The 23565-nt window shown below is 40.9% G+C and overlaps 2 protein-coding genes across 7 annotated transcripts in view; one reads left to right on the forward strand and one right to left on the reverse strand.

Moving 5' to 3' along the window:
- Nucleotides 1-919: 919 nt before the first annotated feature.
- ATP5PF (ATP synthase peripheral stalk subunit F6) lies at nt 920-19534 on the reverse strand. 4 transcript variants are annotated; one of them, XM_045002219.1, is made up of 4 exons: nt 19362-19534; nt 7187-7379; nt 2583-2707; nt 920-1138 (listed from the first exon to the last, which is right to left on the reverse strand). In XM_045002219.1, exons 2-4 carry the CDS (start codon nt 7354-7356, stop codon nt 1110-1112), a joined length of 324 nt encoding a protein of 107 aa, XP_044858154.1. In that variant the 5' UTR covers nt 7357-7379; nt 19362-19534; the 3' UTR covers nt 920-1109. The 4 variants fall into 4 exon arrangements, with proteins under 4 accessions (XP_044858154.1, XP_044858152.1, XP_044858153.1 ...); XM_045002217.1 differs by lacking the exon at nt 19362-19534 and adding an exon at nt 8787-8964; XM_045002218.1 differs by lacking the exon at nt 19362-19534 and adding an exon at nt 8699-8801.
- The window catches only part of GABPA (GA binding protein transcription factor subunit alpha), a 54312-nt gene continuing 39714 nt past the window's right edge, over nt 8968-23565 (forward strand). The window contains exons 1-3 of one of the 3 annotated variants that reach the window (XM_045002215.1): nt 8968-9145; nt 11828-11928; nt 21718-21862. In XM_045002215.1, coding sequence (XP_044858150.1) covers nt 11852-11928; nt 21718-21862 — 222 coding nt within the window. In that variant the 5' untranslated portion in view covers nt 8968-9145; nt 11828-11851. Of the gene's footprint in view, nt 9146-10229; nt 10996-11827; nt 11929-21717; nt 21863-23565 lie in introns of those variants that run through there. The other 2 variants (XM_045002213.1, XM_045002214.1) reach the window with 2 other exon arrangements.

Consider the following 23565-nt stretch of genomic DNA (forward strand, 5'->3'; position numbering starts at 1 on the left):
TTAGCCCTGAAAAGTTTCCCTGACATAAGCAAAATAAAAAAGCAATAAGAAAACTATCATTAAACTACCGTGACAGAGGAGGGCAAAGGGTAGGTATAGTACTCTGCATTTTGGAGTAATAGTAGATAAAGATGAAACTCTACACTTTGACCTTACTGACTGCCTTTGATATATCACAGTAGTCCTGTACTCCCACGAAGGGTTGAATTGGGGAAAAAAAGTGTAATGGATCTGCACCAGGTACCAAAATGAGATGTTACCGAGCTTGCAAAATGCTCAAAGTTTGTCTTGTTTCCTTGGGATCAAATGCCATTCAGGTAAGTCAGCTCACTGTGATCATTTCTCTCACTGTATTTTGAGCAGCAGTAAAATGAGCAATATTGAGAGGTAGTTCAAACCTCTGCTGGTGTTTCGGGTAGACAGGACTGAACTTGAATAAGTTTTTCTTATTTTGATGGGGTCTTCAGGAACAGACTAGAAACTTTAGTACTTAACTCTCCCCCAAAACCTCAAATTTTTCATTTAAAAGAACAAGATAGCCTCTGCAAGAATGTCCTGGTGCACCAAAATTATATAAAAGTCAGTCCACTTCAGCCCATGGGCTTTGCACAACTGGAGGATGTGGCATGAGCTGTAATGTTTGAGTTCCTGGATATGTCTAAATAAAATTTTATTATTGCAATAATGTAGCATAGCATGATCACATGCATACAATAATGCCACACTTGCAGGCTTTATTGTATTATAAGATTTCAGTGACATGATTAAAATTTAGGGAAGTACAGTTCTTTTCAAAAGGAAAGCTATTATTAACTAACTGTATTTTGCACTTAAGTGGTCATTTGGTTTTATCTGGATACTGAAATGTCATCTCAGTAAATAGTGTTTAAACACTGGATAAAAGACTAAGCACTTTAGATTTGATTTCCAAAAGTGAATTTTATGAATATGGCAGTTCACAAGGATCATGTTGTACTTGTACTGTATTGAGTTCAGAAGTCAAACAAGTATTTGAAAGTGAAACTCCACATTAAATTACAACTGCTGGCCTATTTAACAACCCCATGAAAAAGATGACACCAGTGCTTGGAATGCAGACGTCAACCACATCATTTTTGAGGCTCTTCAAAGTTGGGCTCTAGGAAGAAAAAATGTTGTATTAGTTTCATGTTAAGATGCTCAAGTTCCAAATACTGCTCATAGATCAACTTCAGGTTCTAGAAGAATATAAACCATGGACCCATTTACTACTTTTAGTGATCTACAGCTAATTTTGCAAACATGCCATAAATGGGTGGGGGAAACAAAGGGACATTTAGCACAAGTTTTTTAAAAGAGTTTCTTCATGAATATGCAATATTTCCTTAGAATCAGCGATCATGTATCTCCTCCTATATGCATTTGATGTTTACCTATGGCGAAGGTAACTTACTGCTAATTAGTTTGCAACTAGTTCATTAATGGGGTACTACCAGTTTTACCAGCAAAGAGAGAAAAATCTTGCTACCTACCATTGACTCTCATAAAAAAACATAATGAGCAGTAAAGTTAAGATATGAGACTTTAAAATAGTACACAGACTAGGTGAATGAGAAAAATTAGTTCTTTCCTGGAGAAAAGACTCCACATTATGATATAGTATAATTTAAGCCACAAGGGAAATTTAATCCTAAATGACTCAAAACTGGAAGAGACCGCCTTATGCTAAAGACATTTTGATTACTTTGTCTGTACTAAGAAAATGAGTCAGCAGGTAAGAAAGTTACTCACTTGACTGTATGAGGAAGGGATAGTTCAGAAAATAGCAACTCTCACAGCAGTATTTCATGTAACTAAGGGGGAACTCCTGAACTAATTAATTGTCTGGGTCCACCCCATGCAGTACCTGCCCGCCAAACAACTGACAGAATGAAGTTCCAGGCACAGGGGACCTAGTCCTCATATACGGATTTCTGATCTTCCTATCCCCTTAGATCACTGTGGAGTCCATGGAGGATGGCAGATGACAGAAGTCTTCTGGTGGATTTGGCAGTGACTTCACTACTCACCTTTATCCTTTAAAGTAGCTGTTGTGTGACACTAGTTACAACACCTCTGCTGTTGGTGCCTCTCTGGTGGAATTTTCAGACTGAACCCTCACAGCCACAATCCTCTGAAGTTAATTAACGTGCAGATGTCTGTGCCAAACCACCCAGGTCTCAAGATTGTCAAGTGACAGCTCTTAGCAAACAGCAATGTTGTGCCACCTGGTGCCTGGCAGCAGGCACACACTGTGCACTTGACCAAGGCTCAGTTCAGGTCTCAGGAATGGAAAGTGTGGCCAAATATGTCCTCAACAGCAGGAACAATTGTTGCAGGAGCCTTAAGTGATACCAAGCATACACTGCTGCCACAAAGTTCCTATTTGCCGACCAGACTGCACATATACCATCTCCAAGAGCAACAGAGTCCTGCTCTCTCCCTGGACCACATGGCTGATTTACCTCCAGGTCTCTGGTCACAAAGGTTCTATATTCCACTATTCATCCTCTCACTTTCACACTTATAATGCAAGAATAAACAAACAAAGGCTGGGGACTCACCCTCAAATTTGAAGTCTGGAAATTTGGTCAGGTCTCCCCCACCATACAACCGCTGAATTTTGGCAATTTCTTCAGTCATGTCTTTCTGGTATTCAGGGCTGACATCAGCTGGACCACCAGCTTTCCTAAATGCAGAAAATGTCCAATGAAAATTGATTCTAAACATTTTACACAGCAATTTTATCATTTAAGGGCCTAATCTAAAGAGTAAGATAAATGGCTATACACCCCCCAAATAAGTAAAGCAATTTAAATATTTTGAAAAACCAGAGGTAGAGAGCATACCAGGGGGTACATTTTTCCCTTCTGGCATTTGAAATCAGACATTTTAGCTTAACTAAAGCTAAAGGAGGGTTTAAAATGGAAAAATAAGAAGCATATTTCTACAAATATTAGCCAACGTTGCTTTAATAGTGTAAATTCTACAATCCAATTATCAAGTTGCATTTTTTCTAAGTGACTGTGAATGGAGACTTGGCAACAAGGCATAATTCTGTTCTTAAGCCTTTAAAATACCTAGACAAAACTTCCTTGAAACATGCTACTATTATTTTTGAGGCTAATTTGCTGAAAGCAAAGATCAACTTCAAACCAAGTTCTTTAGTAAGAACATTAATACCAGTAGAACGAGGTGAAGAAGTGCCTAGTATACAGGTAACTTGCCACAATCAGGGATGTATTTCCTAGTCTACAAAACTGCACACAAGAGCAGCCCTACAGACTACTTAATGGAAAACAATGTTTAATACCAAAGTGAAGCATCAATTATGGGTGTTATGTTACAAACACATTCTTATAACCAACAACTAGTTTCTCAATTTGAAAATCCATGTTTTCCCCCAGTGCAATACCAACTCTCTCAGATTTAAGATTTATGTATAGTGACAATACTAAATATATGTAGTTTAGTCATTACACATGAACTCACGTTATAATAATTTTAAATAGGAGTAAAATCCCTCAGTTAAAACATCATTTTATAATATTTACCAAAAACAATTTTTTTTTTAGCAGATCTTAAACTATTTTCTAAGTTTTAAAAGGGGCTTAGAGGTATTAGGAATCCAATTTCAGTGACTTTCAACTAGAGTTGGGTGACTAACTCCCTTAAGTCCCCTTGAAAATCCCAGTCTAAAGAATGATTACATAAAGAAACAAATTCACTCATTCCTTTGCATTTTCTAAAAAGGATAGTTATTTGTAGATAGAAAAATAATTGAATTCTGCCAGGCCTAATTGTGAAAAATTTTATTTAAGATTTTTTTCAATTAACTTTTTATTTTTACAGTTGTGGGACACTAAGAAGAGGTAGGGCTAGAGTAGCACTGACAGCAAGGCTGCAGGGGGCATCTTTGACAGTGGGGCCAGTGACACCAGATCCCTGCAGGCACACAGACTGTTACTGTTATATTTCTGCGTCTTGTTTCAGTATGTCTGCTGCAATTGACATTTACTGACCGTTATCATTTAAAATTGAGTCCTGTACATATGAGTGTCACATTTCTACAACTCTTTGTCCACAAGTTCTGTGTTTCATAGCTAACAATTCATGTTTTAGCAAAAACAACGAGGAGTACTTGTGGCACCTTAGACACTAACAAATTTATTTAGGTATAAGCTTTCGTAACACGGCTACCACTCTGAAACCTGAAGTCATGTTTGAGACATCTAAACATGGAAATATTGATGCTTTTCCACCAGCTTCAATACAGATTTGATACCTTTTGTTACAAAACTTGATAATTTCCCACCCATATGTAAAAACCATTAGGAGAAAAATACTATGAAATTTAGTGGTAGTGTTAATACAAACCAGATCAATGAATTCCATTAACCTTATTCTGCCCTTAAATATTGCTTTAGTGCAGATGCTGTCCTCACTACAGTAAAGAGAATGAGGAAATTGTTGCTGCACTGATCAGTTTACAGTCTAAAAACCACAAGAGTATAGAATAATTAGAAAAAGATTGTACGAATGCAAAGAGCTCTTCAATCCAGTAAGAATCAAAAACTACCCACAGACAGTAAGAATAGCTACACCTAAGTTTTAATTTTAGTAGACAAACATGAAAAGAACACAAATTTACCTAATGCAATACTTATCTGGTGCCAACTGCAGCTTTAAGAGCTCTACAGCAACTGTAGCTAAATCAGTTGTGGACAATTTCTCTTAATTCTCCAAGAACAACTTCCTCCATCACAGTATTCCCCCCCCCGCCCCCCCCGGGAAGGTTTCTCATTTTAGTTATTTCTCTAAGTCCACCCCTAGAGAATCCCCTACGGCATGACTCATCCTCCATATGGAGGAATTTCTATTTTAAAAGGATATTTTCCTTTCCCCATCTCAAAGCTAGGACAACTGATAGTTTGGTACACATATGCTCTTTTTTATTCCCCTCTTTTCATCATCATCACCAAAGAGGACACGTATTGGACATTTTTTTTCCTACTGATATTTTGGCTGGGAGAGGCTAACAATAGGAGTGCAGTAGCAATGTTCTTTCACTTGTATCTCCATGATCATCTTTCTTTTGAAAAAGTCTAATCTGTGAAATGGATTCTTACTTCCAGCTCTGCACCACATTTCACTCCTAATGTTTCATTAAGCAATTCTGCAATAAAAAGGTCTTCAAGCTGACTGACACATTTGAGCCAAGAGTCTGTTTTAAATGAAATTGTAACTTCAGAACACCAGTTCCCAAACGGTGGGTCCCAACCCTTGATGGATGGGAGGCACCGTGACCTTTCCTGCCAATCTTCCAACTCTGGCCCCCAACCAGCCCCTCTCCCCCCATGGCCAGGCCACAATCGCTATCAGGCTGCTGTCTGTCCACTCACTGGCTGCAGCCACTTCCTCTAGATTGCAACTGCCTGGATCCCACTCCACATGCTGCTGCCTGCAATCCAGGTGAAATGAGAGCAGGATCCAGACAGCAGCAGCTAGTGAGCAGACAGCAGCCTGGTAACAATCCTGGCCCTTGCTCAGTTGCAGGGAGAACGGGGATAGCTGGGGCGGCAGACGGGGGCAGAGCTGAAAGAGTGAGAGCTGGACAGGGGGCTTGGATGGCAAGCCAAGCCGGAAGTAGTTGGTGGGTCACCTTAGCAAAAAGTTTGTGAATCACTGCTACAGAACGTACTACGGAAGTAGCAGAATCAGTACACTGATAAGTTTGAGAGATTTTGTACAAAATGCTAGCATTACAGCATTTATTAAATTGAATGGGTTTCGTCACAGACTAGGAAAATTTTATTAAATCTAAAAACAATCCAAAGTCTATTGCCAGTGAGATTCTAGCCAGTTAACTCTTTAGCTTGACTGCAACCAGCCCTCTTTTAAACATACTGAACATCTCTTACACCATTAAACAGCTTTTGTTTTGCTAAATACTTCTAATAAAATTGAAATTTGTTGTTTCAGAATTTTTTGTTAATGCAAAATCTTCCTACAGGTAACATGAATAAAAAGGTTTCTTGATAGGTGAGTAACTGGAGATATTTAAATCACAGAGATTCTCTCAAAATGTTGATATTCAAATATAAAATTTTATTTTTATATGATTTTATGGCCCACTATTTCTAGGTGGATTTATTCAATTCTTACATTTAGGTTTTGGAAAGAATAAATGTAATTATTTGAGGTCAGTAAAAAAAAGGAAAAGCAGTCAGTGTTTGCAAAGGACCCGTTATCTGTTCACATTTTGGATAACTAAGCCAACACTCAAAGTTTTATGGCTACTGTTCAATACTCCCTTACTACTTTTATATAGTTGTATATGAGGGTAATATGGACAAAGTCAATTGTAATAATAAACACAGTAACTAGTAAAGACTTAAGTCTGAACTTTCTTTTTATTGAGGTGTTCTAGATAATTTTTTCTTGCAAATTATGTATCAAGTGTTAGTCCTGAAAACTCCACCAGAGTGGTCCTTTGGGGCCATCTGCCTGTCCCAAGTCAGGGTAAAGGAGGAGGGTTGGGCGTGGGGCTAGCAACCCCACCCCGTAAAAAATCAATTTGCTACAGAAACGCCAACAATAGAGATAACAGAGGCTTTTATCCTGGAAAAAGAAGGGTCTTCAACTCGAAGACGCATGACGCTGGGCGGTGAAAGCCGCGAGGAAGCCACTAAGCCGATTACCCTTCTTGCAACCAGAAGGATTGCCATCAGCACATGGAACGTGAGGACCATGTACAAGTCAGGAAAGACGGCGCAGGTTGCAGTAGGGATGAGGAGCAACAACCTGACCTTGTTAGTCCTGAAGGACTGCATTTCTGTTTGTAATTCTAACATTTCATGAAAGAATATTTTTGTAACATTCCTCCGTGAAGCACGGATACACCCTTTAACACCTGGGATTACAGTTGCAAAATAAGGAATTATTTCCTAGCCCACCTTCCTCTGGGCTTCAGAAGTGGAAGAACCATTGACTAGAATTTGTGCTAGGTCAGTTCTTGGGGCCTTTCCATGCTGAAGCTACAGGCTCTGCACTCAGAGTGCAGACCTAAAAGGCCTAATTATGAGGAATAATCCCATATTAATGTCTGCTAAAAGTTTCATATTAAACTTTTTCACTCAATACACTGAATTACATTCCAATAACTTACTGGCTCTTCATGTTGTATTCTCTGATCTTGTCTATAAAGAGCTTCTGAACTGGATCAAGTTCCTTCGCCTTATTAAACACTATAGCAGAAAGGCCAATGTTCCTACGCAAGTGTATTGAGATGGCAGAGCGGAAAATGGAGGAAAACCTGAATAGCTGTTGGAGAATCATGATGAATTCGCAGAGGGTTTCAGCTAGAAACAAACAGAATGCATTAAGTTAGCAGTTTCTTGCATTTTTTTCTGTACTTTACATTTGCAAAAAGAAAAAAAGTAGATCAGTTAAAAATGTGAACATTATTAAATGCAAGGAAACACCAAGAGAAATAAATAGTCCAAAATTTTTAAATGAAAGAGTGACAATTTTGCTATACCCAAGAAATATACTTTTGGTAGAACGTATCCTCATTTGACCTACGATTCACATTTCTTCCACATTAATTGTCTGAATAAAAAAGTATAACAAAATGCTAACAAAATGAACTGGTCATTTTTATTTGTAGTGCTTAGCAAAGATAACTGCATTTAAGTATTCATTTGGCACAAGGCATACTAATTCAGAGACAGAAATAAAGCTGATTAGAAAGTAGGTAGTTTTCACTGAGAATACAACAGGGATGAAAAGTAAGCTAGCAAATCTGTATTATTTGTTTTCATAAAAATACTGTGCTATACTAAGTCAGAAACGTGTGATCTTTAAACCAACAATCAATGAACCTTTTAAGAAAATCTGACAACACTGACTGACATTTACATGGATCATATTCATATGACTACAAGCCAGGTTTTGTGTTTGTATTTGTAAGTGAATTAGTAATAAAAAGGAAAGATTTTCAATGACCTTCTCAACCATCTCAAAGTTAAAAGGCAGAGTCTGCAGGGAAAGCCGTGAAGGAGGAGTTTTGTACTTGGCCCAACAGGTAACTACCCCCAACCCCGCCCGGACCCGGCTCCCTGTGGGGCGCTGCCTGTCTAGACGCGAACCGGTAGTTTAAACCCGTCGCCGATCCCGGTTACCCCGGGGAACCGGCTACTGCGCCCACGCAGCCGAGCGGGCGCAGGGGACGAGCAGGCCGGGGCCAGCCCCGCTCGGGGCCAGGGATCTGGCGCTGCCGGGGAGACACGGGGTGGCCCGGCCCCGGGAAGGGCCGGGGGTGGCGGGGCCGGAGGCCGAGGCGAGCCCGTGGCCCGGCCGCAGGGAATTTCGTCCCCGAGCGGCCAGACCCGGCGCCGGGCGGGGGGAGCCGGGGGGAGCCCCCTGCCCCGCACGGGGGGCGCCGCGGCATCCGCTCCCTGCCCGACCGCAGCCCCCTCCCCCCGACCCAGCGGCGGCCGCGGCGCGTTACAGGGGGCGGCGGCGGGGTCCCTCTGCCTGGCTCCGGCTCCGGTCACCTTGGGGGGGGGGTCACGGCACCGGGCCCAGCGCGCGGTGCACCCTGGGAAGCCCGCCCCGGGGGCAGAGAACTCTGGGGACCGCGCTCCTCGCGTGCCCGCCCCGCCCGTCAGACACGGACCTAGAGCCGCCGCGCGCCGACAGAACGAGCCAATAACAAGCCCGAGCCGCCGCCGCCACCGCCAGCAGCAGCACCGCTAACCACTCACCACCGGAAATGAGCAGATCTACTTCCGAGCCGGAGAAACCTGGGCCATTAACCCGGCCGTTAGGTCTCCGCCAAGTCCCGCCTCCTGCGCCCGCTGATTGGCGGGAGGCAGGTGGCGCCGTGGGGGATGCCGGGAGTTGTAGTCCTTGCCCGTGTCGGGGGTGGGGGGGGTGGTTGTGTTCGCGCTCCCGCCTCGCCTGGGCCCTGCACAGGCCTCGCCGCCCAATCCTCGGCGCGTTCCGCTCCCTTCAGCGCGGCGCTCGGGAGGCGGCGCAAGGACCCTGCAGAGCCGCCGCTAGCGAGCGGGGCGCGGGGGACTCGTGCGGGCCGCTCCGGTCGGGGCGGGAGTTTCTGCGGCGGGTGAGTGAGGCGAGCGGGCCGGGGGGCCCGGGGCGCCCGAGGGAGGGGCGGGTGGGCGGGCGGGAAGCGCCGCTCTCCGTATCCGGGGGAGGGGGGCTCGGGCCTGGCTGCGGCTCGTGTTTTGTTTCCGTTTCTCCCCGGCGCAGCGAGTCTCATTTCCGTTTCGGGTTCAAACAACAAGGAGGGAGGCGGCGGGGCCAGGGGCGAGGGGCCGGGAGCAGCCTCCCCTGGCGGGCTCTGTGCAGTCCCGGGGGGGCGAGGGCATCCCCAGGGCGCAGCGTTGCCCGCTGCCGCAGGCCCGTCACATGGCGGCTGTGGGGCGCCGGGGGAGGCCTGATGCTCCCAGCCAATTGCCCGGGAAACCCCCCCCTCCCCCCAGACAGGGGGAGGCCTGGCTGCTGTCGCAGCTACTGGGCCTGGCTGGCGGCCCCGCGGCCCCCCGGGAGTCCATTGTCCAAATCCCCACCCCGAGCTCTCGCTGGCTCCCTCCCAGCTACATCAAAGGCCCGAGCCCGCCGGCGGGCGCCCGGCAGCTCTCCGCCCCGCGCGGTGTCGGTTCAGTCATACAGGGGAAAGTGTGGAGATTGCCCGTGGTGGTGGTGGTTTTCGGCGCAGCGTGCGCAGTTGTGTCCGCCGTGGACGCTGCTGTAAATCTCATAGTTCTGCTTAGTAATTGATGCCTGTTTTCTGGGACGGCCTCTTAAAATGTTTTGTTCTGACTTTAGTTACAAGTGAATCATGAGATCAGTGTAACGGAACAAATGCAAAATGTTGGTTGTTGGTTTCTGTTTTGCTTCATTCTTGTGTGCTTTAACCAGTACTTCGTTTTATAGTCAATTTCCATTGGTATGCACTAGGTAGTCACTTTTCCCCATTCACACTTGTTTTTTTGTGTGCCAGTACTAGAAGAGGAAAAATTTTAAAGCGCAGTAAAATATGACAGCAAGACCACAAAGACTGGCCCAGGCAACCAAAGGCACAGAGTTAATGTTAACTAAAAAATTACTTGGATTTCAGTTTGATTGTACCCTTTCACATCCATTGTTTCCAATCTATGTAAATATTTAAGGTAATGTGCTGCTAGAGATTCATGGCCTATATAGTAGAGGGAATCAATTGGTTACTTTGTTCTCTGCTCACAGTTATTAGGCACAGAAACATTCACACTAGTCTGTTTCACAATTACTTGTTTGTATTTGTATCCTTATTTCAATACTTATATTCAAATAGCACTAAGAAGAGGCTCTAGTTATGATTGGAGCACCATTTGGTCTGATTTTTTTTTATTATAAACAGAAGCGCACCTAATGCCAAGCCTTGGGGCCCTTGACAGTTTCTTAAAGTATACTTCACTAACACAGACAGACTACAGCAATTACCCATTGATCACAATAAGTGGGTTGCAGCATAAGACAAATGCAATCCCCCCCACGCCCCAAATTACTGGTCATCTTCCTATCACTACCCAGCCATGCCCATCTCTGTAAATCTTTATGTTCTGTGGAAAAAAAGAGAGGCCTTGAAGTGTGTCCTGGAGGTTAACTAAGCGGTTACAGGACACCCTGCTAGCAGCCTCCTCTCTCTTGTACCAGTGGGCGGTGGGGGCATTGTCTAGCTTAGGAGCCTCTGCTTTCCACAACTCTGGCAATGGATCACAGTGACAGAAGAAGTCTCTTGGATAGCTAGGTCCCAGGCCATTTAGGGTTTTACAAGTCAAACAAAATCTTAAAAATGAAGAAGCCAATGGACTATGATCTAGGCAGGTTGAGTTCACGTTTGATGTGCTCACAAAAAGAAATGCTGCTTAACAAGCCAGCTGCTGAATTCTGCAGCTCTTAGATGGATTTAAGGTAAAGATAAAAATAAGTTTTAAATTCTTTGGCCATTAATCTAATGCTGTCCTCATTTTGGAGAAAGATTAAAAATGATAAATAAGAAAAACTGCCCAAAAGAATAGTTTGACACTAACATACTGCACAAATTAGGTGACCGTACCAGATGCATTTTCATCTACATGCATTGATCATTGAACTTGGTGAGAAATAAGAGACCTCAGATGTAAAATCTTTTGTTTATTAGGTGTTTTGTAGAGTAATACTGAATACATTCACCTATAAGATGCAACGTGATTTTAAAAAATAACAGAAATAGATAACATATTTAATACAATATGTTTTTAGGAAAAGTTTTATAGCTGTCAACAGCTTTCATATTTCTTCAGAGGACAGTATGTAATATAAATGGGACAGCAAAATCTCTCAACTATTTTTAAAACAATTTGAAATTTAAATGTTATCATCCAATGAAAGGTAAACCTGACCAGTTCATACAGCATCCAGTAAATGTAGAAGCCTCCAAAGGAAGAGAACAAAAGCTACCTCAGGATGTATGATTTCTGCACCTATATGTCTGTTTAAATTCCTGAATTTGCCTCCTCCCAGAAAAAAACAAAACTATCAACTTACTACTTCCATTTGCCAGAACAAGCATTGTCAACTGCTTCATGATTTCTGCAGCACCCTTCCATTTTAGAGCTGTGTAATTGGCTTTAGAGTTTGCAGCTGAAAACATTTTTGGTAAAAAATATATGGAATTAACAAATTATTTTTATGTGAAACTATAATGCTCAAATTTTGCTTCCCTATAATTCATGAAACTACTTTAACAATTTTTCTTTTGCAGACCTGTTTTTGAGACTTTTTAGCCATGACTAAAAGAGATGCAGAGGAGCTGATAGAAATAGAAATTGATGGGACTGAGAAACAGGAGTGCACTGAAGAAAGGTATGTGCTTACGATCGATCAGTATTGCTTACTACTTGTGTCGCTTGAGCTGAAAATAGTTTACAGTTTTTATCAGATTTAGTATTTAGGTCCTGCTCCTATAGAAATCAGTCTGTCTTGTCATTGTATTCAGTGGGGAAAAGACTGAGCTCTTATTTAAGAACATAAGAATGGCCATATTGATTCAGACCAATAGTCCATCTAGCCCAACAATAGCCAGTGCCAATTGCTTCAGAAGGAATGAACAGACCAGGGCAATTATCAAGTGATCCATCCCCAGTTGTCCAGTCCCATCTTCTACCATTCAGACTTATAGACACCCAGAGCATGAGGTTGTCCCTGACCATCCTGGCTACTAGTCTTTGATGGATCCGTCCTCCATGAACTTATCTAATTCTTTTTTGAGCCCCTATTTTTTGACTTTACCACATCCTGTGGCAATGAGTTCCACATGTTGACTGTGCATTGCATGAAGAAGTACTCCCTTTTGTTTATTTTAAACCTGCTGCCTATTAATTTCATTCAGTGACCCCCTGGTTCTTGTGTTAAGTGAAGGGGTAAAAAAACACTTCCCTATTGACTTTCTCCACAGTATTCATAATTTTATGGACCTCTATCATATTCCCACTTAGTCATCTCTTTTTCTAAGCTGTACAATCCCAGTCTTTTTAACCTCTCCTCAGATGGAAGCTATTCCATACTCTTAATCATTTTTGTTGCCTTTCTCTGTCCTTTTTTCCAGTTCTAATATATCTTTTTTGATATGGGTCAACCAGAATTGCATGCTGTATTCAAAGTCTGGGTGTATCATGGGTTTATTTAGTGGCATTATGATATTTCCTATCTTACTATTATTCCTTTTCTAATGGTTCCTAACATTGTAAGCTTTTTTGACCATTGCTTCACATTGAGCAGATGTTTTCAAATAACTGTCCACGATGACTCCAAGTTCCATTTTTTGAGTGGTAACAGCTAATATAGACCATCATTTTATATGTATAGTTGGGCTTATGTTTTCCCTTGTTATTACTTTGCATTTATCAACATTGAATTTCATATGCCATTTTGTTGCCCAGTCACCCAGTTTACTGAGATCCTGTTGTAACTCTTCTTAGTCAGCTTTGGACTTAACTATCTTGAGTGATTTTTTTGTATCGTCTGCAAACTTTGCCATCTCACTCTTCACCCCTTTTCCGAGATCAATTACGAAAATGTTGAACAGGACTGATCCCATTACAGTTTGGTGAACCCCCCTGATATTTACCTCTCTACACTGTGAAAACTGACAGTTTATTCCTACCTTTTGTTTCCTGTCTTTTAACCATTTACTGATCCATGAGAGGACCTTCCCTCTTATCCCATGACTGTTTACTTTGCTTAAGAGCCCCAGGTGAGGGACCTTGTCAAGGGCTTTCTGAAAATTCAAATACACAATATTCACTGGATCATCCTTGTCCACGTTTGTTGACACCCTCAAAGGGTTCTTCTAATAGAACGGTGAGGCATGATTTCCCTTTACCAGTGTTGACTCTTCCCCAACATACCATGTTCATCTGTGTGTCCGATAATTCTGTTCTTCATTATAGTTTCAACCAATTTGCCAGTTAATTAAGTTGGGTTTACCAGCTTGTAATTGTCAGGGTTGCATATGGAGCCTTTTTTAAAAATTGGTGTTGCATTAGCTATCCTGCAGACATCTGGTACAGAGGCTGATTCATATCCTGCAATTGGTAGTTTTACTATTTCATATTTGAGTTCCTTCAGAACCATCTGGTCCTGGTGACTTATTACTGTTTATCAGTTTGTTCCAAAACGATCTCTATTGACCCCTCAATCTGGGACAGTTCCTCAGCTATGTCATCTAAAAAGAATGGCTCAGGTGTGGGACTCTCCCTCGAATTCTCTGCAGGGAAGACCAGTGCAAAGAATTCATTTATGTTCTCTGCAGTCGCCTTGTCTTTCTTGAGTGTTCCTTGAGCACTTTGAGTATCCAGTGTCCCCACTGATTGTTTGGCAGGCTTCCTACTTCTGAGGTTCCTATTTTGCTGTTAGTTTTTGTGTCTTTTGCTAGTTGCTGTTCAAATTCTTTGGCTTGTATTCATAGTCTCTAGGACTGGAAGGGACCTCGAGAGGTCATCAAGTCCAGTCCCCTGCCCTCATGGCAGGACCAAATACTGTCTAGACCATCCCTGATAGACATTTATCTAACCTACTCTTAAATATCTCCAGAGATGGAGATTCCACAACCTCCCTAGGCAATTTATTCCAGTGTTTAACCACCCTGACAGTTAGGAACTTTTTTCTAATGTCCAACCTAAATCTCCCTTGCTGCAGTTTAAGTCCATTGCTTCTTGTTCTGTCATTAGAGGCTAAGGTAAACAAGTTTTCTCCCTCCTCCTGATGACACCCTTTTAGATACCTGAAAACTGCTATCATGTCCCCTCTCAGTCTTCTCTTTTCCAAACTAAACAAACCCAATTCTTTCAGCCTTCCTTCGTAGGTCATGTTCTCAAGACCTTTAATCATTCTTGTTGCTCTTCTCTGGACCCTCTCCAATTTCTCCACATCTTTCTTGAAATGTGGTGCCCAGAACTGGACACAATACTCCAGTTGAGGCCTAACCAGTGCAGAGTAGAGCGGAAGAATGACTTCTCATGTCTTGCTCACAACACACCTGTTAATGCATCCCAGAATCACGTTTGCTTTTTTTGCAACAGCATCACACTGTTGACTCATATTTAGCTTGTGGTCCACTATAACCCCTAGATCCCTTTCTGCTGTACTCCTTCCTAGACAGTCTCTTCCCATTCTGTATGTGTGAAACTGATTGTTTCTTCCTAAGTGGAGCACTTTGCATTTGTCTTTATTAAACTTCATCCGGTTTACCTCAGACCATTTCTCCAATTTGTCCAGATCATTTTGAATTATGACCCTGTCCTCCAAAGCAGTTGCAATCCCTCCCAGTTTGGTATCATCTGCAAACTTAATAAGCGTACTTTCTATGCCAACGTCTGAGTCGTTGATGAAGATATTGAACAGACCCGGTCCCAAAACAGACCCCTGCGGAACCCCACTTGTTATACCTTTCCAGCAGGATTGGGAACCATTAATAACTACTCTCTGAGTACAGTTATCCAACCAGTTATGCACCCACCTTATAGTAGCCCCATCTAAGTTGTATTTGCCTAGTTTATCGGTAAGAATATCATGCGAGACTGTATCAAATGCCTTACTAAAGTCTAGGTATACCACATCCACCGCTTCTCCCTTATCCACAAGACTCGTTATCCTATCAAAGAAAGCTATCAGATTGGTTTGACATGATTTGTTCTTTACAAATCCATGCTGGCTATTCCCTATCACCTTACCACCTTCCAAGTGTTTGCAGATGATTTCCTTAATTACTTGCTCCATTATCCTCCCTGGCACAGAAGTTAAACTAACTGGTCTGTAGTTTCCTGGGTTGTTTTTATTTCCCTTTTGATAGATGGGCACTATATTTGCCCTTTTCCAGTCTTCTGGAATCTCTCTCGTCTCCCATGATTTTCCAAAGATAATAGCTAGAGGCTCAGATACCTCCTCTATTAGCTCCTTGAGTATTCTAGGATGCATTTCATCAGGCCCTGGTGACTTGCAGGCATCTAACTTTTCTAGTGATTTTTAGCTTGTTCTTTTATTTTATCTTCTAAACCTACCCCCTTCCCATAAGTATTCACTATGTTAGGCATTCTCAGTGAAGACTGAAACAAAGAAGTCATTAAGCATCTCTGCCATTTCCAAGTTTCCCGTTACTGTTTCTCCCTCCTCACTGAGCAGTCCTGTGCTTGGTCTTCCTCTTGCTTCTAATGTATTGATAAAAAGTCTTCTTGTTTCCCTTTATTCCCATAGCTAGTTTGAGCTCATTTTGTGCCTTTGCCAGTCTAATCTTGCCCCTGCATTCCTGTGTTGTTTGCCTATATTCATCCTTAGTAATCTGACCTAGTTTCCATTTTTTATGACTTCTTTTTTATTTTTTAGATCATGCTTTTACACTTGACTTGCCAGAGTTTATGCCCCTTTCTGTTTTCCTCAGTATGATTTGACTTCCAATTTTTAAATCATGTCTTTTTGTTTCTAACCTCCTCTTTTACTCTGTTATTTAGGCATGGTGGCATTTTGGGTTTTTTTGTTTTGTTTTGTTTTTTGGTTTTTTTTTGGTTCTCTTACTGTTTTTGTTTTTGTTTCTGGGGTGGGTAGGGGGATACATTTAGTTTGAGTCCTTATTATGGTGTTTTTAAATAGTTTCCATGCAGTTTGCAGGCATTTCATTCTTGACCTTTCCTTTTTAATTTCTGTTTAACTTTCTCATATTTGTGTATTTCCTCTTTTTAAAGTTATATGCTGCTGTGGTACATTTCTTTGGTATTTTCCCCTCTATAAGGATGTTGAATTGAATTACACTATGGCTGCTGTTAACCAAGCAGTTCAGCTATATTTGCTTCTTGGGCTCAGATCCTGTGCGCCACTTAGGACTAAATCAACCATTGTCTCTCCCCTTGTAGGTTCCAAGACTAGCTGCTCCAAGAAGCAGTCATTAATGGTGTGTAGAAATTTTAGCTCTATATCCCAACCTGAGGTGATGTACCCAGTCAATATGGGGATAGTTGAAATCTCCCATTATTAATGAGTTTTCTGGTTTTGTAGCCTTTCTAATCTCCCTGAGTATTTCACAGTCACCGTTACCATCCTGGTCAAGTGGTTGGTAGTATATTCCTACTGCTATGCTTTTATTTTTTTAAGCATGGAATTTCTATCCATAAAGATCTAGTGCTTTTGGCCTGGACATAGGAAAATCAGACTAATGGAAAAAAGTTGTTTTACTATGCCGAAAGGAAGCCGTAACACAAAAGATGTAACTTGCTTAGGATGACCCATAGTATCCTGTTGTTAATTGTTGTGACTGCCATTTCTAATCCTCTTAGCACATTCTGTAAATATTTCTTCTATGCTATTTTCCTTTAGGTCATTTACTCTTTGTCAAACTAAATGATTGTAGTAAAAACCAACTTATTGTAGAAATGGAAATCACTTTTAGAACTAAACAAATCGTCAAGCAGCAATTAAGACTTTCAATACCCTGACTACAGTGTATGATGGGTCTGCATTGTTTGTGTTTTCTCAGTCATTTTTTTCTTTGTCTGCTCCTTTTACTCTGGTTCTGTTAGTTTCTTCTCTTCCTTTCCTTTCCTTCACTTCACTCTCACTACCTTGACAACTCCCTAGGAGCATGTTTGTGAATTCTGCAGCATGTGTACAGCCATTAAATCACTATGTTCTTCTCTAGCTGCCATTCCCAAGTGCTATAGAAACTTCTGATTCCAACTTTCTGCCATCACTTTTCCCATCAAAGGGATGTAAACCAAAGCAGTTTGTAACTAGAACCGAGGGGGAAGATAATATCCATGACATCCCCAGCACCCTGTCTTGTTGAGCCAAACACTCCTGTCTGCTCCAACAAAGACCCAAGGTCTGAATTACTTGCCCCAAAGCTGCAGGTTTACCTGAAAGCAGCTAACAGAAGTGTTCCTGTCTTTAACACTCAAATGCCCAATTCCCAATGGGGTCCTTAACCCAAATAAATCCATTTTACCCTGTATAAAACTTATGCAGGGTAAACTCATAAATTGTTCGCCCTCTGTAACACTGATAGAGAGATATGCACGGCTGTTTGCTCCCCCAGGTATTAATGCATACTCTGGATCAATTAATAAATAAAAAGTGATTTTATTAAATACAGAAAGTAGGATTTCAGTGGTTCCAAATAGTAACAGAACAAAGTAAGTCACCAAGCAAAATAAAATAAAATGTGCAAATCTATGTCTAATCAAACTAAATACAGATAAGATCCTCACCAGTTCCAGAATGTTTCCTTTTACAGACTAATCCAGGGGTCGGCAACCTTTCAGAAGAGGTGTGTTGAGTCTTCATTTATTCACTCTAATTTAAGGTTTCGCATGCCAGTCATACATTTTAACGTTTTTAGAAGGTCTCTTTCTATAAGTATATAATATATAGCTAAACTATTGTTGTATGTAAAGTAAATAACATTTTTTTAAATGTTTAAGAAGCTTCATTTAAAATTAAATTAAAATGTAGAGCCCCCCGGGCCGGTGGCCAGGACCCGGGCAGTGCGAGTGCCACTGAAAATCAGCTCGCGTGCCGCCTTAGGCACATGTGCCATAGGTTGCCTACCCCTGGACTAATCTCCTTTTAGCCTGGGTCTAGCAATCACTCACACCCCTTGCACACTGTCCTTTGTTCCAGTTTCTTTCAAGTATCCTGGGGGGTGGAGAGGCTCTTTCTTTAGCCAGCTGAAGACAAAATGGAGGGGTCTCCCAGGGGTTTAAATAGACTTTCTCTTGTGGGTGGAGACCCCCTCCTCACTTGTATGCAAAGTCCAGCTCCAAGATGGAGTTTAGGAGTCACCTGGGCAAGTCACATGTCCATGCATGACTCACTGTTTTTACAGGTAGCATCCATTGTTTACATGCTATCTTGAACTTCCTCAAGTAGAGTTCTTATGTGGATTGGAGCATTCCAAGATCCATTGTACTTTAAGTGTTTCTTAAGTAGGTACTTAATTTCAACATTCCTTTCTCCAGGAACTGACCAAATGCTGTACTACAGTTATTTAGAAATCAAGCCCGTACACAGCCAACATTCATAACTTCGAATACAAAAATGATACATGCATACAAATAGGATTAATACATTCAGTAGATCATAACCTTTATAGAGATATGTTACATGGCATATGTAGCATAAAACACATTCTAAGCATATTTCCATAAAGCCTTATGGGAGGTACTGTCACAGCTTCCTCTGTGTATAAGCCAGCCCTTCAAAGCTCTCCTTAGGATCGGAACTCCATACCATTTAATGAGGTGTCTGGGTCAACATAGCTTTAAAAGTAGATGACAAAACCAAGGTCACTCTTCAGATTTCTCCTTGTAGCATGCAAACTTCTGTATCCTTTTATATTATCTGCAGTGTGCATGGAGTTTGACCCATTCTTAATATGAAAACGTAGAGTGAAATTTTTCTACCTGCTCTGTACTATAATCATTTTCTTTCCTTCATTGACTAATATTCCTAGCGAAGTGCCTGCTTTATCCTGCTGTCTGTCCTTACTATATGCTAACTTTTAGACTTGCACCACAATGAGGCTGGATACGCATGTGTGCCCTGCTCTGGAAGCTGTGGCTGCCAGTGAGTCACTGCAGTGCTCTGTATAAATGCCTGAATGCTATTGCACTGAACCCCATTTATCCCTCCCAGGACTAATTATTTCCTCACAGATTTCTTGGAGAATCAAAGAGAAAAAATTATTTAACAAAAGATGGCAACAATTCAACTCCTTCCCCAGTTCCAGGTGATGCCAGAGTCATTCCTACCTGCCGGGTGGATTTCGCAGCTCTTTCTGTTTCCCTAGTCTGTCAGTTTCTTCCCTTTCTCCAGTTCACCATCACTTCCCTGGTGCTGTATTGCTGTTGTGCTCTGCCCAGCTCCTGTTAACACTTCATCCCCTCGCTCTCCCATGACCAGGAAGGTGTGTGTGTGTGTTGGGGGCGGGGAGGGTCCACTTTCTCTTTATTTTCCAACTGCCACGGAATCTTCTGATTCCAACATTCCATCCCTTTTCTGTTTAAAGGGGAGTCAGCAGAGCATTCTGCTTGCTGTTGCGAGTAGAGTAGAGAGAAGGAATCTCGTTATGGGCATACATTTTCATTACGTTAACTGCAGTGTCACCATCACAACAAATACCCAAGTTTGTTAATATTCTACAGGAGTTCCTTGGATACCAAAAGGGTTTTCAAAGTCAAACAAGATGCTAATAATTTCAAATTGTCAGGTAATTATATAGTCCTGGGTAACCATTGATTACACATCCTTGTGATAATCTATTTACCTGGATTGTCCAGTCCTTGGATATAAAGAAATACCTATTTTATCACAATGTAACAGTCTTAACTCTAGCACATGAAATGATTTTTGATACATACATATTTTTATCTTAGAATATATGTGGACTTTTATATGTGGCTGATCATAGTGCCATCTAAACATAAAACTTGTTTTAGGAAAGATTTTGTGTTTGTTTATTACTGATAAAAGAGCAGTATTTTAAATTGGAATAAAGTTTGTTTTGTGATAAAATCTGCATTTTTATGAAGAAAGTGAAATGTTGACATGGGCAGTGTAAGATTTATGTCATTAACTATTTCACTTCCTTGCTTTTAAGTACTTGGGTTTTGTAAATGGTGATATTTAGAGTGAGAATCCTTTAAGTGGGTTTTTGAACAAGGAGATTTTTTGGTATTTCTTAGTGTCTTGACTTTTGCCCCCTAAGTCTGTTCGTTTTCCTTTTGTTTGTCTGGAAATATACATATAAACATTTTTAAAAAATCAAATAAAAGGATAGGGGCTGTTTGTGGGTGCAGCGATCTACCTACACAGAGCGGCCTTCAGGATGGGTCCTGTGTTAGCCCATCTGAAAAATGTTGGCATTTCCAAACGCATTACCTAGTTTCTTTGCACTCATCTAGTTCTTTTTCATTTGGGGGAATGAATACAGAAGTGAGCAAGCATTATCCTCATTTTAAAATTTTTCTAACTAATTAGAGATTTGGAAAATAAATTCAGTCAGTGAGTTGTATTGTCCTAGCATTTCTGAGATCAGGGTTCTGTTCCCGTGATTTTCCCAAATCTCCTACTTAACTATTGACAAGTCATTTAAATTCTGTTCCTCACTTAGTTATGCTGTTTGGTGACCTTTGGAGAGTGCAGGAAGTGACTATTTCTATTCCTTTTGACTTGTGTACATGATTTTTTTAGTCACCATGTTTGGGGTTTGGTTTGGTTTTGTTTTTCCCGTTTTTATTGGCAGAATTCTTGTTTTCAGAAATGGCAGATTTTTATTTAAACATTTTACTATTTTTGCCTCTAACAGTTGCATCTTGCACCTGCCAATTTTAATGTTTGTTTCAGATTTTAATTGTGATGGGATACATTTGGACAAATAGAAGAACACAGACATTCGATAAGTGACACAATTTAAAAAAAAATCCTTTTAAAATTCTTATCTCAAAAATCACGTATTCAGAAACATTGCAGTTGACTAAGTACTATTCACAAAAAGATATCAGTAGCTTAAAAACTGCTTAATTATGATTTTTTTAAAATTCAAAAATAGCTGGTGCCCAGTTTTAAGGAATAGCAACAAGCTGTTTGAGATGGAATATAAATGTAAGACAAGTCCAAACGTGCAAATCAGAGTGTCTTTTAAATGACTTGTAGTTCTAACTATTCACACATTGCTGGATTTAAATTAAATGGAACCACTTGGGGAAAAAAAGACCAGAGTGTCATCGAGTAAAAACATCTGATTACCCCACCCTCTCGATGCCTAGTCTTCAGAGTCAGAGCTCTAGCCCCAGCTGCAACTTCAAAGAGCTGTCTACAGCTGTTTTTAGAGCCCTTAACTTGAGTGCTGCAAGCTTGTGTCTGTTGACCCAAGCTTGCTGCTGCTGGCTGTGTAGGCATACCCTCAGTAGGGCTTTCAATAAACTTAAAATTCAATAAACTTAAAATTTCTGGCATCAGCATTCACTTTTGCATAGCTTATCTCCAATTTGTTTTAACCTAGCTATAGCTTTTATTACCATAGGAGAACACACAGCTAGTGCATTTTCAAAGCTGTTTTGTTAACATTCGGTTAATGATCAATTCTTTGATCCTTTGGTGTTTAAGCATCGTTGAGCAGACGTACACCACAGCAGAATTTGTGAGTCAGGCTATTGACATCAATGAACCAGTTGGAAATCTTAAGAAGTTGTTGGAACCAAGACTTCAGTGTTCCTTGGATGCACATGAAATCTGCCTGCAAGATATCCAGGTAAATCAAGGAGGGTTGAAAAACTTCTTCTGAGGGTTCAAACTGTACTCTGGGACTAGTTCCGTATATTCAGTCCCTTTCCTCCACTTTGATCTTTATATAGGGGGTCTCACTCTTCAGTTTGCTAAATTGTTTACAGTTAAGAGTCTAATCTTACAAATGCCAGCCTCATCAACTTAAAACTGTTTATAATATGTGCCCACTAATTACTGATTTACTGCAAATAAAACTGGGAAACTTCTAGGGTTCGTATCAGAAATGTATCTCAGTAGCAGAATGTCTTGTCAATTTTGGGGGGGGGGGAAATAAACATAATTTGGAAGTACAGATCGTACCTTGGAACATAATTCTTAGTGTATCTTAGGTCAGGTGTATTGACTGTTCCCTGAAGCCCTGGCTACTTGCTGGTTCCAGAAGAGCTTTACACAGCATTGTTTTGTGTTTTCTGATTTTTACAGGTCTAGTTGTAAAGATTGTTCTGTACAAAAACATTTTTTAAAAAATCACAATATGTATGTTTTTTTAAATAGATGGTTACTGCAGGGTTTCCTGGATGATGATTTTTTATTTCAATACAATTTGATTTCATTATAATTTTTATAAAGCTTAAATAATACAGCCATTAAATAAAGACTTGGTAACCTTTCTAATTTCCTTCCCCTCTTGTTAATACTTAAAGATTCTCTAGAGTGCCAGAAAGGTTATTGGCATACATTGAAATCACTTTACTTCAACCCTGGTTAGGTAGTAACAGGGAGATTTAAAAGAAAGTATGTACCATATTTGCTGGCCCTGATGTATGGTTACTGTTCACCATACATGAGAACTTATGTTCTGGAACTTCCACTGCCAGAAGCTGGGAGTGGGCAACAGGGGATGGATCACTTGATGATTACCTGTTCTGTTCATTCCCTCAGGGGCACCTGGCATTGGCCACTGTCGGAAGACAGGATACTGGGCTAGATGGACCTTTGGTCTGAACCAGTATGGCCATTCTTATGTTATTACAGTATGTGTATATATTTCTTCATCTGTAGAATAGGAGCTGCTAACAAACTCTGTAGGAGTGACATTCCTAGTGATGAGAAGTTACGTCCCTATTTTTCCAGAAAGAAAACATGGATTTTGTATCAATCCATACACAAAGTAAAACTATTTCCCCATGCTAATTTTTCCCCCTACTGTTACTCACACCTTCTTGTCAACTGTTGGAAATGGGATAGCCTGATTACCACTACAAAAGTTTTTTTTTCCTCCTGCTGATAATAGCCCACCTTAACTGATTAGTCTCGTTATAATTGGTATGGCAACACCTGTTTTTTCATGTTCTCTGTATATCTATCTATCTTCCTACTGTATTTTCCACTGCATGCATCTGATGAAGTGGGTTTTAGCCCATGAAAGCTTATGCCCAAATAAATGTGTTAGTCTCTAAGGTGCCACAAGTACTCCTCATTCTTTTTCCTGATACAGACTAACACGGCTACCACTCTGAAACTTATCCTTGTTGTTGATCAAAAATGCTGTAGGCAACAGTTGTAGGTGAAGTTGTCGTTTTTCAGAGTTTCTTTGTGAGATAGGTCACTTTTTTTATTTTTTCTAAAGTTTACAGAAGAATGAGTATAGTTTTTCAAAAGACAAAATACAGGAATTGAATAGCGAATATTAAATTCTTTCCATTTTTTTCCTTATTCAGATCCTGC

The sequence above is a fragment of the Mauremys mutica genome, chromosome 1 (genome assembly GCF_020497125.1).
Source record: "Mauremys mutica isolate MM-2020 ecotype Southern chromosome 1, ASM2049712v1, whole genome shotgun sequence".
In the NCBI taxonomy this organism is placed as follows: Eukaryota; Metazoa; Chordata; order Testudines; family Geoemydidae; genus Mauremys; species Mauremys mutica.